Here is a 21,244-nt window from a genome sequence, read left to right as displayed (position 1 = left end):
AATGCCCATCAGAGAACGTGAAAATTTCAACAGAATATGTTGTTAGGGTATACTTTATAATATTAAATCTAAATTATCACGTCATATTGGGAGTAAATACTTGTACAACTTACGGTATAATAAAATAGCATAGTCATGCCAAGAAAACATTCTATTGTCAATGCTGACCAACAGTATAAAGCGTGCAAGAGAGATGGGCCTTCAACAGCTTTAAAAGGGAAAAATGGCTAGAAAGTGCGCTGGTAGAGCAAGTGCTATTAGGCGCTTAATACACGTTTGAAAGCAATTTCGTATTTGCCTAGGTAATTCAACTAACTATATATTAAGTATTTATTTATCAAGAGTTTCATTTCAAATATTTTAAGTTTCAAATGAGAGGTAATTATATTTTATCATTCCATTTTTGCCAGTTTGGTGAAAAATCAGGTTAATTACTTAAAATTCAAAGTCAAATAGTGCAATTTTGTATAATAAATGGGCTTGGTAAGAGGCAACTTTTCCGCATATAGGCTTTATATATTTTTCAATTTAATTTTTTTCACTACACCCTACTGTTCACAAATGATGTCCCACTTTGAGAAGGGATGGATTGTGAAATTTTGACAAAGCAGAGGGAGGAGGTAACAAAACAAGTGACATTACGCATTACCATACGCATATATTTATAAAAAATAGTGTGACATGTGACAAAGGGAGGGGGGATAAGGTGAAGTGTTACACTTAGTGACAAAGGGGGTGAAGTATTGGGTTGTTCGGAAAGTAATTTCGTTTTTTCCCGTCAGAGGACTTAATTACGTTTTTTCGAAACCAACTTCACACTTAAGCCGCATAACCATTATATGTCTTGAGAGCTGATATTGCAAGGCTTGTGTGCGAAAAAGTTCTATTAATTCTACGCAGTAGTTTTTGGTTGGTGCCCTTTTAAATATGGAGAGCAATAAGCAGCATTTTCGTCATATTTTACTTTTTACTTCAGAAAAGGTAAAAATGCTGTCCAAGCGAGAAAAAAATTGACGGATGTGTATGGAGAAGGCGTGTTAACAGTACGCCAGTGCCAGAACTGGTTTGCAAAATTTCGATCTGGCAATTTTGATGTCGAAGATGCACCACGGTCTGGAAGGCCAGTCGAAGCTGACAAAGATGCGATAAAGGCATTAGTTGATGCAAATCGGCGAATAACCACACAAGAGATCGGTGAGAGATTAAATTTGTCGAATTCGACTGTTTATGGCCATTTGAAAGGCATGGGCTTAACCTCGAAGCTCGATGTTTGGGTGCCCCATGCTTACGGAGCGAAATTTGTGTCGTCGCGTTGACGCGTGTGATTCGCTCCTCAAACGTCAAGAAAATGATCCATTTTTGAAGTGGATTATTACTGGGGACGAAAAATGGGTTGTATACAACAATGTTAAACGCAAGAGATCATGGAGCAGAAAAGATGAACCGGCTCAAAGCGTGTCAAAAGCCAACATTCACCAAAAAAAGGTGATGCTCTCCGTTTGGTGGGATGTCAAAGGAATCGTTTTTTTTTTTTTTTTGAGCTTTTGCCGGACAATACAACGATTAATTCAGAAGTCTATTGTCATCAGCTGGACAAATTGAATGATTCACTTAAAGAGAAGAGGCCCGAATTAATCAACAGGAAGGGTGTAGTGTTCCACCAGGATAATGCGAGACCTCACACAAGTTTGGTCACTCGCCAAAAACTTTTACAGCTTGAATGGGACGTACTGCAACATCCACCATATTCTCCAGATCTGGCGCCTTCCGACTACTATTTGTTCTGGTCCCTGCAAAATTTTTTGGATGGCAAAACCTTTACCTCAAATGAAGATGTCAAAAACCACCTGAACCAGTTTTTTGCCAGCAAGGACCAAAACTTTTATGAGAGGGGAATTATGTTACTGCCAGAAAGATGGCAAAAGGTGTTGGACCAGAATGGCCAATATATAATTTAATAAAATATTTATTCATTATACGAAAACTGTCTTTCATGTTCCCCAAAAAAAACGAAATGACTTTCCGAACAACCCAATAGTTAAAAATGTTGGGGAAGAGTTTCAAATTTGAGGAAGTGAAAAACAAAGGGGAGTAAGTGGCAAAACTAAAGATTTTGAGATAACCAGTACAAATAATAGATGAACCTCCCCTCTGTCTTGGGGGCAAGAGATGGTACTAGTAGCCCTGATAAATGCTGCCATACAGCATTATTTATTAAACTTTTCAATAAAAGCATACCTAGAACCGGAACTTTAAACACAATTTGCTCAAAACTTGAAAATGTCCACTTATACATCCCTTTGCCTTTCACTGCCTGTTTTATTAGTTCACTTTAAATACATTTAAATTAATTCTTTATAGCATTGTTCAGTTTATTATTATTTTTTATTTGTTTTCAGGATGGTTATCAACAATTATCTATGTTACCCTCTCAATCTCTAAAAGGTGTCATCAGAGTAAAATTTATAAACGAACAAGTATGTTGACTTTTTTTTTTTACTTGTATTACTTTTGAAGGGTAACTGAAAGCAATTACTCAAAATAGGAGTGTTTTTAATGCACACAATTTATTAAATTTTGTTATTGAGTATCAGTGTATTTAGGTGCTGAAAATTCAATGCAGGTTGAAAATTTGAAAACTCATATTTTACTCAATGTAATTTTTGACTTTTTTATCCCCCATCAAATTGAAGAGTTATTTTCGATAGTTTGATTTAACTTATTTAATAATACTTAGTTATACTTTAATGAAATTAGTTTCTTACATAGGTTGAGTCACAAAACTTTTTTTTCTTTTTGTTCTTTATTCAACGTAAACAAAATACAAAATTACTACTTACCTGAATCCAACAGTTTTTACTTTAACTCTGCAAGAACCATTATGGGTGGGACAATTAGTTCCCTAAGTTGAACTTTGTTTTCTAAATCATTAAGTACAATTAATGAAAAAATATGCTTTTTCCATGTAACCAGAATTTTAATATAACAAGAAAAGTTACAGTTTAAAAAATTTACTTTTTTTTTTTAACTCTGCAAACTTCAAACCTTATGATACTCAAAGAGGAAAATAATGTAATTTCTGAAAACCTTTTGAAGAAAAACATTGAATCTTAAGATGGATAAGAACAAAATTAATGCTCAGCATTAATAAAAAGCAAATTCTGTGCACAGCAGCAGATTGAACATGTAAATACAACTGCAAGTACAACAGTAAGCAGCTCTAAGACTAAAGTGGAGCACAGGCCTGTTGTTTAAGGGGTTCACAGGGGAATTGCCCCCTTCTCTCCCCCACCTTCCCCTGGCTTTGAGAAATTTTCATGTCTGTTGATGTGTATTTACATGTTAGTGAGCATGGTTTTGCTGTGTTTTAGAATGATTTACATTGAGTAGTCAACACTCAATAAAGTGAGAGATTGTTTTAAGACTGGGCTTTTCCTTTTGAGCTAATATGCCAATCTTGTTAAAAAATTTGAGGCAAAAGTATTTTTTAACCTGTGTTTTAAATTCTAACTTAAATAGGGGCTTGATGAAGCGGGTATTGATCAAGATGGCGTTTTTAAAGAATTTTTGGAAGAGACAATCAAAAAAGTTTTTGATCCATCTCTGAATTTGTTCAAGGTAAGTTGCATGAAGCTTTAATTCAAGTATAACAAAAAATTATACATAAACAAATGTTTCTCAATCGTGCATTATACTGCTATAACTTTTGCTTTATTTTTAGGCAACTAGTGAAGAAAGGCTTTTTCCTTCTCCAACTTCCTATATTCATGAAAATCATTTGTCTTTGTTTGAATTTGTTGGGAAAATGCTGGGTAAAGCTGTTTATGAGGTATTTCTTAGTTTGTCTGCAACTTACATATGATTAAGAATATGTTGTACGTGCCAGACAAAAGTTATAACAGAACCTAAAAAGCTTTAGCCCCCCCCCCCCCAATTAGTCAACTGGCACATTGCTTAGCCGAGAACTATGCATCCACCAGTTCTTGTGCCTGTCCTCAATATTTTACACCAGTCAACCGACATTAGCCCCCCTCCCCCTTGATGTTATTATGTATGCCTATGCTAGAAATATAATATTAAGTACCAGTAGATTAAACAGTATGTTGCCGCCCTAAGGCAGAAGCACATTCGATATACTAGACAGCCCGGTTGTCACATCCAGAGACTGCAATTTTGTTTATCATAAAACACCTCAGTGCGGAATAGTGACTGACTGAGCTGGAGGCAGATGTCAGCTTCAATGCGATGAAAAGTAAATTTCTCCATAGACTTAACCATTTTCAAGATAACTGATAGCTTGATTCACAGCCTTTTTCAGTTCATAAATTTTTTTAAGTACTTAATATTTTACACAAAGTAAGAAATTGGTTTATATATATATATATATATATATATATATATATATATATATATATATATATATATATATATACAAATAATTAAAAAATATTCAGAAAAAGAGCTTTATTCTATAAACAATTTGCTTCATATAAAATGAATATTTCTAATATCTGTATATTTTACCTTTCTTATAAGGTCATCTGTTAATTTTTGTGTTAAAAAAGTTCTTTGTATTTTTTTTTTTTTTTTTAATTTTACATTAGAAGGATTTTTGCTGTAATTTAGCTCTACAGTTTGTTCGAAAACATCTCATCAGAAAAAGTACTTGACTTTACTTGCAGTACTTATTGTAAAATTTTAACTACAACTTTGCACTTTGAGACTGTAGTTAAAGATTTTCTGTATGACCATGGCAAAATTTTAAGGGAGGCTCATATGTTTTCCCAATAGTTTAGCAGGATATTTTCAGCATGGAAACCAATTTCAGTGCAGAGTAGAGTTTTTAAAATTTGTCATCTTTAATAACTTATTCATTAATGGCTGGAGAAGAAATGTTTTTACATTTTTGCAAAGAAAAAAGTACTAAAAGCGAGAAGTTCTAATTTCTAAGAGGGGGCTTGAGCCCCCACCCCCCCCCCATATGGACGCCTTTGTGTACGACTGTTTAGTGTCAGTCCTTTTTAAGTTGTAGAATGTTTATATTGATTATATTTGACAGTTAATTCATTATTTTTCTTTAAAGTAATTTTAATGCATTTTTGTTTTAAATTTTTCAACTCTTCATTCTTAAATAATTATCACGCACACTCAATTTTGTTTTAATTTTAAGAACGACTGAAATATATCATTGGAGATTAAAACATTCTTTAAATTAATGAATTCTTAAAGCCTGCAAGAAAGAGATTTATTTTATGTTTATACAGTCTGACCCCGATTTAGCGAATTCATCGGGACCAAAACTTTTATGCATTAAATCAGGGTTATTCGTAATATTGGGGTGTGAAAAAAATATTGGACTTACTTTATCAAGAAGCCCTAATAAGCGACTGCGCATAAATATCCAAAAGAAGAAAGTTTACACTTTTTGTTCAGCAATCCACAAATTATCACACACTATTTAGTTTGAAGTTTTAAAGCACTGAGTTATAGATCTTTGACAAATTTCCTTGATACTTGACTCGAAATAGTTCTCTTTCGACATGATGGAGAGAAGAAAATACTGTGTCATTTACAGCCTGCTGCATGAAGCATGAGATAGGTTTTTATTTTCCACGTCATGTAATTCATTTGAAAAAGTAAGTTTTAATGGGAGTTTCATTATCGCTTTCTGCATCAGAATCGCTATTCATTGGTTGCCCCTCGCGCTTCAAAAACTGCTGATTCCAATAAAGTTCTTTTTCTGCTTCAGACAATATGGATATGTCATTTGGAAAACAATCCAGTATTTTCTAACTCAAAATAATGAAAAAAAAAATTCCGGATGTTCAAATAATTTGTTAGATCGGGGTTTATTATTCGTTAAACAGGGGATTTTGCCTTCATTTTAGTCGTAAGAATATAAAAATTTGCTAAATTGCAAAAATTCATTAAATAAAGGTTTGCTAAATCAGGGTCCGACTGTAAAATCTGGTCTTCAAGACTTTCATGGCATGGCAAAATTTAGCATTTGAATATTTGTATTATTAATTAATATAATTATCAACATTAATATAATAGTTTACATCAAGCAATTTTTAATTAACATAATTGCTTGATGAAACTATTTTCTAAGATATGCTCGTTTCCAAAAATTATGCACAGATCAATAAATTCATCAATCACACTCTATTTCTGATCGGCGGCAGATTCAAATTTGGGTGCGCATCACAATGAAATTAAGGGGCCCCTTGCTAACGTGAATATCTTTTCACATGCAGTTTTGGATCCCTTTTGAAGCCCTTATTTCTTAGAGACCCTTCACAATTACGACATTTACAACATGGAAAATCCTCCACTGCCTCTGCAGAAAATTGCAGCTTCTGTAATTCATATCGGCTTTCAGAAATTAATATTTTTCTTTCTGTGCCTAACTTTTGGTCATGCGAGTATTTAATATTTCTTTGATTCCTATAAAATGACATTTAGTGATGTTATTTATACTTCCTTATTTTGAATGTACTTGTTACAACTACGGTCTCATTAATTTTAGTAGCCAAACATTTTATCAATAAAAAATATTTTAACATGAATTTCAGAATAGATGAATTTTCAGAATAATTTGCAAATGAATTCCTGTTTATTGAATGAGGCTCATGATAATTAACTGCTTGTAAAATATAAACTTTTGTATATTTATAAATAAATAGATGCTTAATTGCATTATAGACTTCCTTTCCTTTGTGTGATGCCAGCATTATTTCCTCTTTTATCGAGTTCAATAAGAAATTGTAATTTAATTGCTCTAACTGTTTTTTCCCTGACTTTTATTTTCTTATTACTTATTATTATTATTAATTTGTTTTAATTAATTTATAAGTTCTTTCGATATAATATTGTTATTAAATAGGGCATAGTGGTTGATGTGCCATTTGCTTCATTCTTTCTGAGTCAAGTTTTGGGTCATACACACAGTGCTTTATACAGCTCTATTGATGAATTACCTTCTTTAGATCCTGAGTTGTACAAAAGTTTGACTTACATCAAGGTATCTATGTTTTATGTTCTTCATGTAACTTATATAAGCAGCAGTTTCATACTCGATTTTTAAAATGTATCTTGTGGTATGATATACAGCATATTATAATGATAAAAACACACATCTGATTTTAAAAGCTTTAAATAATATATTTAAAGCTTTCACCATCACAAAAACTGTTTACTTATGAATTATTCTGTTTAGTTGTTTAAGAACTATTTATTCTAAGTGTTTAGCAGAAAAATATGAGATATATAACTGGAAAGTTGATCTATTATTTATGTTTAACTGAAATAAATATTTGTAAATTAAAATTTTGTAAACCGGAAATTTTCCAATACCTGTTATGATCCTCGGATATAACAGAATCAACGGAAGTCATTGAAATGTATATCCCTGGAGACATATACAAAGTTTGCACTTTAGCACAGATCACACCAGAATCGGAAAACATATATGGATATAGCTTGAGAGACTCAAACTAACTAAATTTAGTGGTAGAACAGCCCATGGAGGCCAAGGTGTACTATACTTATCTTAGTTTTCATGACAGAAGTCTCTGGGGGGAAAGGTAAATGTTTTGTTCAGGTGGTCGGTCAAACGCAGAACCCCCAGGGTTGTTCCCAAGCACAATGAGTGCTTATTTTATCGACCCACTAAAGGGATCAAAGACTAGGGTCACTTCCACCTGGGTCTTTCATCACAGACCCAGGTCTGTGGCATGAAAGCGCTAAGCGCTACCACTAAGCCACTGGGTTTGAGAGAATCAAATTACAAATAATAATTCAAAGTTAAAATGAATCCAAAAAGAAAGAGAAGAAAGGAACTCTCTGGTGAATTTTCAACTATGTTCATGAACTGTGATCAGTTGGATTAATTTGATGATCAAGTGGTTGAATAAGAACATGAGACTGAAGAACTTCAGAAGACAAAAATTCAGTATGCAGTAGACTTTAAATCGTCAAATATGAATGAGAAATGGAAATGCCTGGATATCAAAAACCAAACCATTTGTTATCTATGCGAAATTAAAAGAGTGGGATTAGTATTTCAAAAGGTAGTGCTTTTTGAATTTATTACTTCTTAAAAAATGTCAGTAAATTTGTGTTGTTCGTCTTTTCATGGCATTTCTCCAAACGGTGCTGTGAAAATTTCTCTAGATTTGTTTTCAATCATAACTTTTTACTGTCTTGTTCCAAGTCATCAAGAAAATCTTGTCATAACACCTCTCAGAACGAATTTTTCTCTGGTCAGCTGTGAGATCCAGGTCATTTTTCTGTTCCTCTACAGTTTCATCATTATTTAATATTTCATATCTGACTAAATTATAATCTTTATTCAACCAATGATGCATTGTTTTCTTACAGGCTTGGAGTAATCTTCGATTATGTAGTTGTAATCCACGTAATCGATTACAGTTTTGTGTAATCGTAATCATAGCCATAATCTGGCTATGGGACTCTCGTAATCTTGTAATTGTACTTTTAGTCAAGTGTTTCTTGAATAGTGATAACTGTAATACAAATTCAATTAATTGTAATTTAGCCTTGTGATCGTGTAAGCTTGACTTGTTGAAAGTGAAAATTTTAGTTGCAATTCTACAATGGTACAGAGAAAATATGAGTTCAAAATAAACATGACCGCATGACTTCAAGCTTTTTAGTCAGAGCCTTAGGCCCTGTTGTATAGTGGTGGAAGAAAAGGCAGTTTGTAAATGAGAGTAATAAATGAGTCCTATCCGCCCTATGTGGTTTGTAACCCGTAGGTGCCTTTGACAGGAACGACAACACACAATGTCTCCCTGGATTTTAGGATTGGTCATCGATTTTCCTTTTCATCTGTCAATGGCAGGCAAACAAGCGAAGCTGCCGCCTGGGAAAGAGAATAATAACAGAAGTACAAACACGTGTGTTTTCAAATGTTACGGGCCCTTTCGCACTCAGATTTTTAAAAGTGCGACCAATTAGAACTAACACCACCGTGGTATCAGTCAGGTCCCACCAAACCCTTATAAAGCCTGCAAGTGCTCTTTCACATTTGATTGTCCTTATGTTTTTTTTTTCTTTTGACATTTTTGAACAATTTCAATTTAAGACTTACGAAATCAGGAATTAAATGTTAGTTTATTTTCTTCCTGTAAAAATCTTATGTATGTTGGCATGGATTATAAAAAAAAAGATAATATAGTGGAATAGTTTTTGGCCCGTTAGAAATTTCTTGCATTCCTGCCCAGGGCACGAGCCCCGGTGCCTGTGTGATAAATAGGAACTGGTCATCTCTATAATATTAGTAAATCAAAAAAACCATAATTTTTTTTAACTATGACATTGTTATCACAAATATGCAATGAGAATTAAATCTATATCATATCTATCTCTCTCTCTCTATATATATGTATATATACATATATATATATATATATATATATATATATATATATATATATATATATTATATATAAGTGTGTATCTCTGTGTGTTTGTATTTGTTTCGCCCACACGAGTCTGTAATTTGTATATAAAATCACAATTGGCATATCATAATTGTAATTGATTACATTTTTTACAAAATCAAATCTTCGCTGTAATCATAATTGCGTTTTGACTGAGGATTATAATCAAAATCGTAGTTGTAATCTCCTAATTTTCAGGCTCGTAATCATAATGGTAATCGATTACATTTTCTAGAAATGTATTCCAAGCCTGCATGTGAACTATACTTTGAGTGTAATGGAATGTTACTTTTTAAAATGATTGCTATTCATGTTTTATAGTTTGAAACTATAAAACTGTCTGACCACCAATGAGATGGAAAGGCTAACATCTATTTTACAGGCGGAAATAGACGCATACATTAGTTTTTAGGGATGCCATCTTTTACAGATGTGTGTTAGTTTCTAAATTAAGCAGAAGCACATTGAAATGAATGAACCACAAGCACTAACCTTTTATTTACCCCCTGATTCAGATAGACTTGTCTTAACTGGAAGTTTGCCAGTTCTATAGCAACCGTGGTCATACAGTACAGTTGTATCAATCTAATGTTTAACATATGGTTGTTTCAGAAATATGACTTTACTACTTTTTTTAAATGCTGTTATTATAATGACTGAATAAATTTTTACTTCTTGCTGTACTAATTGTTCAAATTTTGTTTCTAGCACTATACAGGTGACTTGCATGACCTTGACTTGACATTTTCTATTGATGAAGATTGTATGGGGCAGTTGGTAACTCATGAGCTTATACCTGGAGGCAAAGCCGTTCCAGTCAGCAATGAAAATAAGTATGTTCTTTGTCAGTTACTTTCTTTAACATTATGGCACTGTTTCTTTTATTGTTATTACTTTTGAAACTGTTAAATGTAACTATAGTTATAGCAAGGAAGTTAGAAGGGGGAAGAACAATCACTTTGTGACCAATTTTTATGTTCCACCTAGAAAGTAACCTTAGAAACGGAACTTATAATACACACAAAAGTCAACCATTAGGAACAGCTGACTTGGCGGAGGAGTTGCCATTGCCTTCAGCTCCTTAATTCCAAGAAAACCGAGGGGCATGAATTAGTTAGGGGATAAGAGACAGTGGACAGATTTAAACTTTGGCCCCCTGTGGTATTGGAACTTCGAAAGCCTTTTGTATCCAAAGATTTGAACGCAAAATACACTGCTCAAAACAATTAAAGGATATTGTAAGTCTTGTACTAAAAAAGGTATTAGCAAATATGTTTTTGCATAGAATCGAAGAAGGGTGTCAGAAATACAAAATTTTCTTAATTTCAAACATCGCAGTATGTAAATTGACGTCGATGATGACGTTTGACATCGAAGATGACGTTTTAGTGGCAGCGAATGAGATTTTGCTCTTAACTTATTGTAAGACAATGCAGAAAACATGAACCGACATTTAGTAAGCGCATTGTAACGATGAGTGCGATGCCTCAACGAATTTATTTAACAGAATCAGAAGCTTCTAAAGTGGTTGGCAGGCTAGAGGGGAGCCAAACACAAGTTTTGCAAAATGTGATTTCTAGGACATAGAAACATTTTTTAGTCACTGGAAATGCTGGCTGAAGATCAGAACAAGGTAGCAGACGGTCAACAACACTCAATGAAGGCGGTATTTAGCTTTAACGATTCTAAGGTGCCAAAGTATGAATGTCACTTCACGACAACGACACCTTTGCTCGAGTACTGGCACCACAATTTCGACACAAACTGTCGAAATTGCCTTCACACTGTAAGTCTGTATGCTCGTCTACTAATTGTGTGTGTCACATTATCTGTGAGGCATCTTTGCGCTGCAGGGAGTGGGTAACAGAGCATCTGAGTTGGAGACCAAATGAATGGAGCAGTATTCTTTTCTCAGACAACTCCCGTTCTTGTCTTCATCCTGATAAAGGCGTATTTTCATCTGGAGGGAGCGTGGCACTAGAAACAATCCATTGTTCATGCGCGAAAGTGCCAGATTTGGTTGTGGAAGTGCGATGGTATATGCTGGCATCTCCATTGATGGGCGCACCGATCTGCATGTCATTCCGAATGGAAATCTGACTGCTCGTCAAAGTAGGAATGAGATCCTCAGACCTATTGTAGTCCCTTACCGGGGCTGATCCTAGGGTGTCGGCCGCCCACGTGCAAATATTTAATGTTCTGCCCCTCGAAAGTAATTTGCATATTTTTACTAATCTTTAATGTCCATATAAATCTTTCTTCTAACTTCCATAACAAGTTCTAATTTTGAAAAAAAAAACAGAAGAATGATGAACTTATAAAAAGGAAGAAAAGTTTTATAGTAAGAAATTCCTTAGGTACAATTTATATCTTTGAAGAAAGTAATAGATGCCAAAATTTACTAGTCGTAAAAACGCATTTTATAGTTTGTCTTCAGTGACATCAGAAGAAGGACGGAGGAGGGAGGATTGCTCCGAGAAGATTATCGAAATTGGTGTATGAAAAATAGTTTTAGTTCATCTTTGGTTGTGTTCGGTTGCAAGTACAAAAGAGTCGGATATATTCAAGGTGCATGGAGAAATTTTCAAAATTGACGTCGAATATCGCAATTTTAGGAACTTTTTCGAGACTTCAGGAGAAGGAGTTCTTTCCTAAAGTTCTTTCTAAATTGAAATCAATTTGAAGCTATTTTTGGTGAGCGTAACTTAGGAAGGATCGGCGCTCTTCCCGAAAATTTTCTGAAACTGGAGTTTTGGAGAAGCTGGAAACACGCAATTTTGGGTTACCTTTGTTGAGGTTGCTAGAGAAAGGGAGATTCAATCGTCTTCCATTGGAAGTTTTCGAAATTGAAGTTTAAAACGCAAATTTAGGTTGTCTTTGCTTACAGTAGGGGATCTGGTGGCCTTCCTCCAGGAGTTTCTTGGCACTATTGTTTCAAAAACTTATTTTTGGCTATATTTGAAAACGATAGGGATAACGTGAAAATGTTCCGAACCGAAATATTTTTCGGAACTTAAATCCATTATGGGCTATTTTTGGGAAGTAAAGGTTTTGGGACTCCCAAATGGATATTTCTAAAAGCACAATTTTATACTATCTTTGGTGACGTTAGCGAAACTGGGAAGCTTCAGCGGATCTTTCAGATATTTTTCAATATTAATACTTAATAAATACAACTATTGACTTTTGTGAACCTCGACGATTGATGGGTACGCCCTAGAGCCGTGAAAATTTACATAAGCCAGGCAGTTCGAATCCAGAATTTTTTAGAAATTGAAGTCCCAAAATCGTATTTTAGGCATTGTTTGATAACGATGAAACTAAGAGTGGGCGGGTGTTCAGTGTGTCATCACAAATTGTTTTTCTAAGCTGAAGTCAATTTCAGGCTAGTTTAGGCAGGAAAGGTTCTGTGGCTCCACAGAACCGTCTAAAAACAAAATTTTGAGTTATAGTGATTGGGTTGGAGAAAAGGGGGATCCGGGGTCCTTCTTCGAAAGTTCTTGAAACTGATGTTTGAAAAACGCAATTTTAGTTTGTTTTCCAAAAGGTTAAGTGAGAAATGCTGGGATTTGGGGCCTCCCTAAAGACGCTAATTGAGACTGTCTTTGGTAGTAATGTATGGGAATGGATTTTGGGGCCCTCCATTGAAAAATTTCGAAAAACAAATCCGAAAAATGTCATTAAGCAATTTTTAATGACATTAGGAAAAACTGTTCTTTGAAAACACATTTTGGATTTTAGAGCCAACATTTTTCGGCTATGTTTCATTAAGTTAAGGTGGAAGGGGTAAATCAGAGACTTGATTGGGTCCTTAAGATTGGTGGTTCAACAAACGAAATTTTCCAAAATTTAAGTCCTAGAAACGCAATTTTAAGCCTTCTTCAGTCTCGTCAAGGAGGTCATGGCTTCCTTTTGGATTTTTGTTTTGGAGCCACATTTAAATTTGCTTCCCAGTGCAAGAGCGCTGTCCTATCTGATCTGAAACCGGGCAGTTCATTCGGGATTTTAATTAGAAAAAATTGCTGTAAAGGGGGAAAATTACAAAATTTTAGTTCGTCATTCAAATATGTTTGACTCTCAGGGGAATCGCAATTTTCCACTTTTTTATTTTCCAAACCTTTCTGAGGCAGAATGGCTACAATTCCATCTATGTCTAGATGGCATAAAAGATGTCCTGCAACTTATTGGTTTTCAGTTTCAAAAAGTTTCCTCGCTAGAGTCACCAATCGACTCTAGCGAGGAGAAAGATTTCTAGTAAAATCTAGAGTTTAAAAAAAAACGTTAAAAGTTGTGCTTTAGGACTTTTCAGGGACAATTTTAAAAAAATTTCAGGAGAGCTCTCCCGATTTTACTAGATTTGAATTTTTATAATTGTCTAAAGTGCACAGGAAGAGATTTTGAAATGAACAACAATTTCAACTTGGTTTTTCACCTAAAAATTTAAAAATTCTTATCTTCAACTAGTAGCTCCACACAAGCAGAATGATGAAAATGAGGAACGCATTTTCCATTTTCACTTGAAAACTGACTGGCCAAAAAGTAACCCCCTTTCCTCAAAGTGGACAACATGTTCAAGAGAAATATGCACAAAGATTCTTTGCTAAAGAAAAATGACAACTGTAACTTGCTTCTGTGCAAAAATTTCGACATATCAAGGGTTTTTATAGAAAATGCAGGGGATAAATGTTTTTTCGATACATCAAGGGTTTCAAGATAAGAAGGTTCGAGATATCAAGGTTCAACTGTACAAGATTGTAAAGTCTATTGCTGCAGAATAATATTTTTTGGTATTAACTTATCCAGCAAGAAAAAAAAATCTAGGTACATTAATGAGAGATGAAAAATCCTTTATACGCCTAATAAAGTCTTATCATCGAATTCATTAGAGAGAAGAGGGGGGGGGGGGGGTTAGAGAGTGAAGACCAACCATACCTTCCCGTGGAGGCTCTCGGGAACATTTTTTTTTGTGTAGACAAACATGACTCTGGCAAATATGAACATAATTTTAAAAACGCAATTCAAAACATTAAAGTGGCTAGAAAATGCAGGTTTTCTATTCAATATAACACGTTAAAGTTTTTATTTAATTCTAGGAACATTAATTCTAGTTCACAAGAAATACAATTGCTAATTATTCAACTGAAGAAATTATTAATGGAACAATAAAACTTTTCAACGAAATGTACAGTTCCATCGCTTAAGGAATCGCCCGTTTTGTGAAGACCAGGCAAATAAGATTTTTCCCCCTTCTCCCTAAAATTCACGGCGGTCCCTACAGAAAAGGGCTTGAGGCTTAATTACTTCCTTTCAGCATTTTCACTCAGAGGAGAGAGTGAGGAGACGCCAATTTTCAACGTAAATGCAGTGGCATCTGCATTAGCAATTTACTGCTTTTGCAATTACTCAAGCAATTTTTTCACCGACAAGGCTTATAAAGCGTTTAACACAGGTTTCTACCAGAGTGATCGATCTTTATGAGTTGGAATATTGCTGGTTATAGTTCATTGCTTTTACTAAGAAACATTTTAGAGCATTAAATTTTATCCATTTCATTTCTTGAAACTGAAATTTAAGTATAATTGGATAGTTATCTTTTGTGGTTCATGAACATGTGTATCTTTTTTTTTTTTTTTTCGTCCATTGCGCTTTAAGAATTTGTAACTACACTTTGTTTGTACACTTCATTCCCCATAAAAGATACAACTTAAGTGTTCAGTGGGCACATCACTTTAGAAAAGCAAGAAAAAAAACTTAATCATGAAGTTTGAAATTGCGTTTAATCTCGAAAATAAATGTCAACACATATTTTTTGAAAAAATCTCAAATCAAGCCTTTTTTTTTAAAGAAAGCATAAACTATTTACTCTGCATTTATGGAAAAGATGAACTGAAAGTAAACAAACAGGTTGCCAGAAGGTTTGCCACTATGGGCTCTGTTGGGAATTTTCTTTGAAATAAAAAAGAAGTTAACTAATAGTATTCACATTCATTGTCTGCTTGCCACCAATTTGTTCTTGTCCAAGCCAAGCATGTGACTGACATCAACAAATCGCACATTTCTTTTTTTGCATTTTTAATCAAAAAATTTCATACTTTTTTTCTGGGGGGGGGGGGAGGGATCAAAAATAATTTTTATTAGCTTTGATACCAAACATTAAATAAACTAATGTTACTGTTTAGAATTTTAAGGTGTAGAGTGATATTAAATATCCTACTTCAAAAACAAAAACTTGTTTTTAGAAAAAAAAAATTATACTTATTGTGTGTATTGTACTTTTTTTCTTTCCAGGATTAGTTATATTCATTTAATGGCCCACTTTCGAATGCATATTCAAATACACGATCAAACAAATGCATTTATTAGAGGCTTTAGATCCATTGTTAATCCAGACTGGTTGACAATGTTTTCTACTCCAGAACTGCAACGCTTGATTTCTGGTGACAATACACCAATTGACTTAGCAGATTTAAGGTATGGTTTTCTACATTAATCTTATATCTGCTTCAAAAAATATTTTCAGTATTATTTTAAAATCTTACAAGACAACAAGTGCTCATTTCTTCTTGCAAAACTGTTAAAATATGTCATTTAAAATTTCATAAAAATTTAAAATCATAAACTCAAGTATATGTATATTCAAAGGTTTTTTGTGTGATTTTTCAAACTCTGACAGGATAAAAATTTTAACTTGCATAACTTACATATTAAGTCCTACTTTATTTAAGATATTCTATGTTTAATATTTCATCATTGTGTTCTATGAGGATCAGTGTTTCTTATGATTGTTCTGAGTATTATCAGGCCTTATAAATATTAAGAATCTGAAGTAATTAAATTCTCTAAAAAAAATTTTTCATTTGTAAGAACTATGATTTATCAAACATCATGAAAGGGAAATGACTGGAGTAATTATTTTCAAATGTTAATTATACAGAATCTAAGAAAAAAAAATACGACTTTTTTTACGATGTTTACTGTACATAAGAGTCCTCCTGCAATGTTTCACATTTTTATTCTGATCCTTTTATCCATCATTAATTCTTTTTTACATGAAGAATTTAAAACGAGGTATTTTGGACAATTTTTTCATGTCTGCACATGAGAGGAGTATGAATAACATTGTATTATGAATAACAAAAGCCCCATCACAAAATTCTTCATCATAAAAGCTGTCCCTTTACAAAATTTCATATCTTAAAGTTAGACCTTTCACAAAATTGCATTTAAAAAAAAAAACCTCTCTCATTACTTTTAAACTCAATCAATTCATTTTAAAGCAAAACATCAATTTAAATAATAATAATAATAATAAAACCTTCTTCCAAGTCAACCCCAGTGAAGTCCTTTAAGCCAAAGGGGTTTCAAATTAAATTTGACGTGCTCTTTACAATATGACAGGTTTATTCCACAAAATAATAGAAAAATGTCCTAAAACTAGTTTTTTTTTTTTTTTTTTTTTGACATAAAAATGCCTTTTTTTTTTCTTCACAAAATGTTTACTTAAAAACAAAAACCTGGAATGTCCCCTGGTAATATTTGGCCTTAAATTTGTCAGTCTGTCAGTCTAAGGTGAATTTTGTGCCCACCCCTGCTTCTAGATGTGTGCTTGAATGCGATACATTTGATTATTATCTATAGAACCAAGTTTAACATGCATTTTCTTATACTAAAGCAAGGTATGAAATTTCTGAAAATTTTTTTAATTGGCTAATGCAAAATTCAATTTAATTAAAATATAAAAAATTGACATCACAGTTCTTTTTTTCTTTTCTTTTTTATTTAATTTCAGGAAAGTTCTTTAGATTATTTTTCTATGTTTTCTTAAAAATATCTTATCATAAGGATATCATTCTAAACCTGGAAATATTTATGCAGTGAAGCACCGTTTAAACTTTTCTCTTTTATACGTTTTTATCAATTATACGTTTTTTAATTTGATCCCTGCAGACTGCAAAGTTGAATACACATTAACGTATACCTGTTATATGTTTTTTTCATTTATAAACTTTTATTATACAGTCCCTTCAGAAAAGTATAAATGGTGCTTCACTGTATATACTAGGCTTTAATTACTTGTTGATGTTCAATTTTCTATTTGTATAGTTCTGTCTTATATTATCTATTTGTATTTTATTGTTTGTGTATTGTCAATTACATTTTTATTCTTTTATTTTCATAGAAAACATACCAAGTATTTTGGAGGCTTCCATAATAATCACCGAGTTATAAATTGGCTTTGGGATGTACTTGAAAAAGATTTTTCTCAAGAAGAACATCGAATGTTTTTAAAAGTAATGACTATCTTCTTTATAGCATAATTTAAAATAAGTTTCTTTTTCCTTGGTTTATTTTACATTCCATATTTGTTATGTAACTTTTCTTTACCTATTCAAATGATTAAAGTACAGTATTTCATTTGAAATTTTCATTTTTGTTAAGATTGCTTTGCTTCATTGTGAATAAATTGCTTTACAAAATATTTAATGTTTACATATGCATTTCTTTTGTGTATTTTTAGTTTGTTACTAGCTGTTCAAAGCCTCCACTTTTGGGTTTTGCCCATTTAGAGCCTGCCTTCTCTATTCGATGTGTGGAAGTCAGTGATGATCAGGTAAAATAAAATACAAATTTTTAAAATACAGTTCATTAAATCTTTATTTTCATTTGTAATATATTAAAATTTTAAAATAGTAACTGAACTGGTAAAACATGTAATAATTTTGTGTACAGCATTAATGCTGTACCTGTGTAATTTTATAAAATCTTTTGTTTTAAAAACATTCTTAAACAATTCTATTTTTTTTAAGTAACAACTTTAATAGTTTTGGTACATTGCATTTGAAATAATTCTGAACAATAAACACTTTCAAGAAAATCACAGAAAAAATAAGTATCCCTTTATTTTATTTTTCAAAATCTTTGCTAAACTTAATGAATTAAATATTACTAGGACTTAAGCCTTTCTACAAAACTACCTCATTGATTCATTGTGAGTGAATCAGGCAAATAAGAGTTAAAATGTAGCTAGTTAAATACACACGTGCATAACCTAATATCAAGGGAAAATATTTGTAATATTTGAATCACATTTTATAAAATCCACAAGGACTTTTAAAATATGAGAAATGCCAAATTTTGAAAAAATGAACGTTTGAAAATATTAGCTCTCTTTTTTTTTTTTTTAGTTTAACGAAAATAGTGAGTGCAAAAACTGACCATTTTCATACAGGAATATAAAAACTACATTTCTGTTATTGAATTTATTTATTGTACTTTGTTTTCATTCTCTCAAAAATATTTCTATTCAACTTCATGTTTCTTAATGGTGTGACTCAAATTCAAACAAAAAGGACCAATCAAAAAGGAATTAATTTCAAAAAAGTAGATTGATACTTGCATTGTACTATATTCACAAGATTAATGTATCATTTAATAAGCTTCAAATAAATTGATTGAAAGTTTCATTAAAAATTTCCTCATTGTTTGTTAAATGAAAAATGGTAAGCTTAATATATTTTATCTATTAAAAGAGTGAATGCCATGAAGCACCAGAGAATTTTCTGGCATATTTTGAATATGAATCATATAATAAAATCCACCAAGGATACAAAAGGGAGTAGTAAGACTTTATCTTTAAACGTTGCATTCTTTTTCAGAATAAAGATTTTTTTTTTTTTTTTTTTTTCAATCTTTCAATTTTTAAGAATCTCACTCTAATTTCAACAAAGGGTGAGATTTTCTCACCCATTTTTTTTTCTCTAATGGAAACACTGTTATGTAATTTAAAATGGATTTCAAATCCAGGATTTGTGGCCATATTTTAATGCTTACTCAATTTGTTTGTTGCTTGTTTGATTAATATCTTAGTATGTTTACAAATTTTGTTTGAAGTTTTTGCAATTTGTTTCATTTCTAATCTTAGATAGTTATAACAGAAAATGAAAGCACTTATTGTTTACCATAATTCTTCCTTATATTAATAAATTTGCTCTTATGTAGCATAACTAATCTTTATTGGTAAAGTTTTCGCAAAGGATTTTCGCAAAGGATTATTTTATATGTTTCGCAAAGGAAACATATAAAATATTTTTTATTTGCAGGACACAGGTGATACTGTTGGAAGTGTACTTCGTGGCTTCTTCACCATTCGTAAGAAGGATCCTGTGAATCGCCTTCCCACATCTTCTACATGCTTTAATCTTTTGAAACTTCCAAATTATCAGAAAAAGAGTACTCTAAGAGAAAAGCTTCGTTATGCAATTGCATGCAATACAGGCTTTGAACTTTCGTAATAACACCTTGAATTTTCTTGTAGGCACACTTTAATATGCACATCTATTAAGGCACTGTAAATAGACATTTCCACTAAAAGTTATTTTTATTATTTATATTGCTGAAAAAAAAAATTCTGTTATTTCTTGAATTTTTTTTTTTTAAATACATGTCAAGAAAAGTTTAAAAATTCTTTTGTTCATTGAGGAAATCACACTCTAGGCTGTTTTAACTTTCAGATATTTATGCCCATGAATAAATTTGCAATTTGCTGAAATGTTTTCGTGTTTCTCATGTTTTGTTTTTGCCTGTAAGATGCATATTTTTGAAAATATCTGTATATATATATGTAAATGTTACTCTTTGAACATGAATGGTTCTGTAATCTGTTGGCAAATTAGAATATTTTAACCTTTATCATTTTTTTTTTTATGTCGGATTTTTAAAAATGTAGTGTAAAAGGTTTGCTGGCATTCTTGTTTGCACTACAGTGTCATATATTGTTTATCTTTGATTGTAGATTTGTTTTTAAAAAATTTTATGACTGTGATTTTAAATTTTTATGTTGACAGTTATTGACATACTTCTATGAAGCATTTCTGAATTAAAAATGTTTTCTATTGTTGAAAGAAAATGTGTTGTAAAGTATGTATATAGTTTAATTAGGAAATTATTTGAAAAGATACCAAAGAAACTTTTCAATATCTATCTCATATGTAAGCAAAATTTAAATTGAAAAGAATTAATAAAAGATTTAAATATTCATTTCCAAAACTTAGAGCACCTATAAGATATACACTTTTTTTTTTAATATTGATTGTTTTTATTTACTTTGCTCAATTTTTGTCTTATACTTTAGTTACTAAAATCTGTAGTTAGTAAAATCTTTGTTAAAGCTTTTTAACTGAAAAAAATTACAAGAAGAAATTATTTAAAATATTTGTTTTCTATTATTTAGTCAAAACGGGCTGAGTGTAATTTATGTGGTTAAATGATATTGAGTGGGATGATATTACTGAAACAACAATTATTTTGTTTGGCATGATATGATTTCAAGCACCAAAATTGTTTGAATAATGCAGTTTAAAATTCTACTCATGTTGACTTACATTGAGTAAAAAACCTTCACTATACATAAATATGTTCGTTTCATGAAATGAATTCTCTTTTTAGTAACATACGTTATCTGTTTTCTTTAAGAATTTTTCTTATTATGTTTTTTGCTTTCACTTCAAATTTTATATCATAACATAATCCTTCATCGTTCAACAATTGCATATTGATATTACACAAGTTGCAAGGTATTTGAATAGGATTACATAATTACATGCACAAAAATAAAAATACATGAGTGCAAAAATCGATATTTTTTAAACAGTGAAATTAAAAAGTTGTTCTTCAAATATGTGTGTGTATGGAGTACATGATGCTGCATGTCATTGTTGTTAATGTCAAGAAAATCTTGATTATTTTTATTCAAAAAAAAATCTTAGTTAAAAGGAAAA

General features: G+C 31.9%; 1 protein-coding gene across 1 annotated transcript in view; it reads left to right on the top strand.

The window, feature by feature from the left end:
• LOC129222522 (ubiquitin-protein ligase E3B-like) overlaps positions 1-20,141 on the top strand; it is a 73,008-nt gene extending 52,867 nt beyond the window's left edge. Inside the window, exons 20-28 of the mRNA XM_054857034.1 lie at positions 2,400-2,477; positions 3,520-3,618; positions 3,722-3,829; positions 6,887-7,024; positions 10,176-10,300; positions 15,756-15,938; positions 17,647-17,758; positions 17,986-18,078; positions 19,568-20,141. Of these exons, the coding sequence (XP_054713009.1) occupies positions 2,400-2,477; positions 3,520-3,618; positions 3,722-3,829; positions 6,887-7,024; positions 10,176-10,300; positions 15,756-15,938; positions 17,647-17,758; positions 17,986-18,078; positions 19,568-19,759 (1,128 nt within the window). The 3' untranslated portion in view covers positions 19,760-20,141. The remainder of the gene's footprint in view (positions 1-2,399; positions 2,478-3,519; positions 3,619-3,721; positions 3,830-6,886; positions 7,025-10,175; positions 10,301-15,755; positions 15,939-17,646; positions 17,759-17,985; positions 18,079-19,567) is intronic.
• Positions 20,142-21,244: the final 1,103 nt, after the last annotated feature.

This window comes from Uloborus diversus, chromosome 5 (genome assembly GCF_026930045.1).
Source record: "Uloborus diversus isolate 005 chromosome 5, Udiv.v.3.1, whole genome shotgun sequence".
Lineage (NCBI taxonomy): Eukaryota > Metazoa > Arthropoda > Arachnida > Araneae > Uloboridae > Uloborus > Uloborus diversus.
The sequence above is the reverse complement of the archived record's forward strand: the minus strand, read 5'-3'. Positions and strand labels throughout refer to the sequence as shown.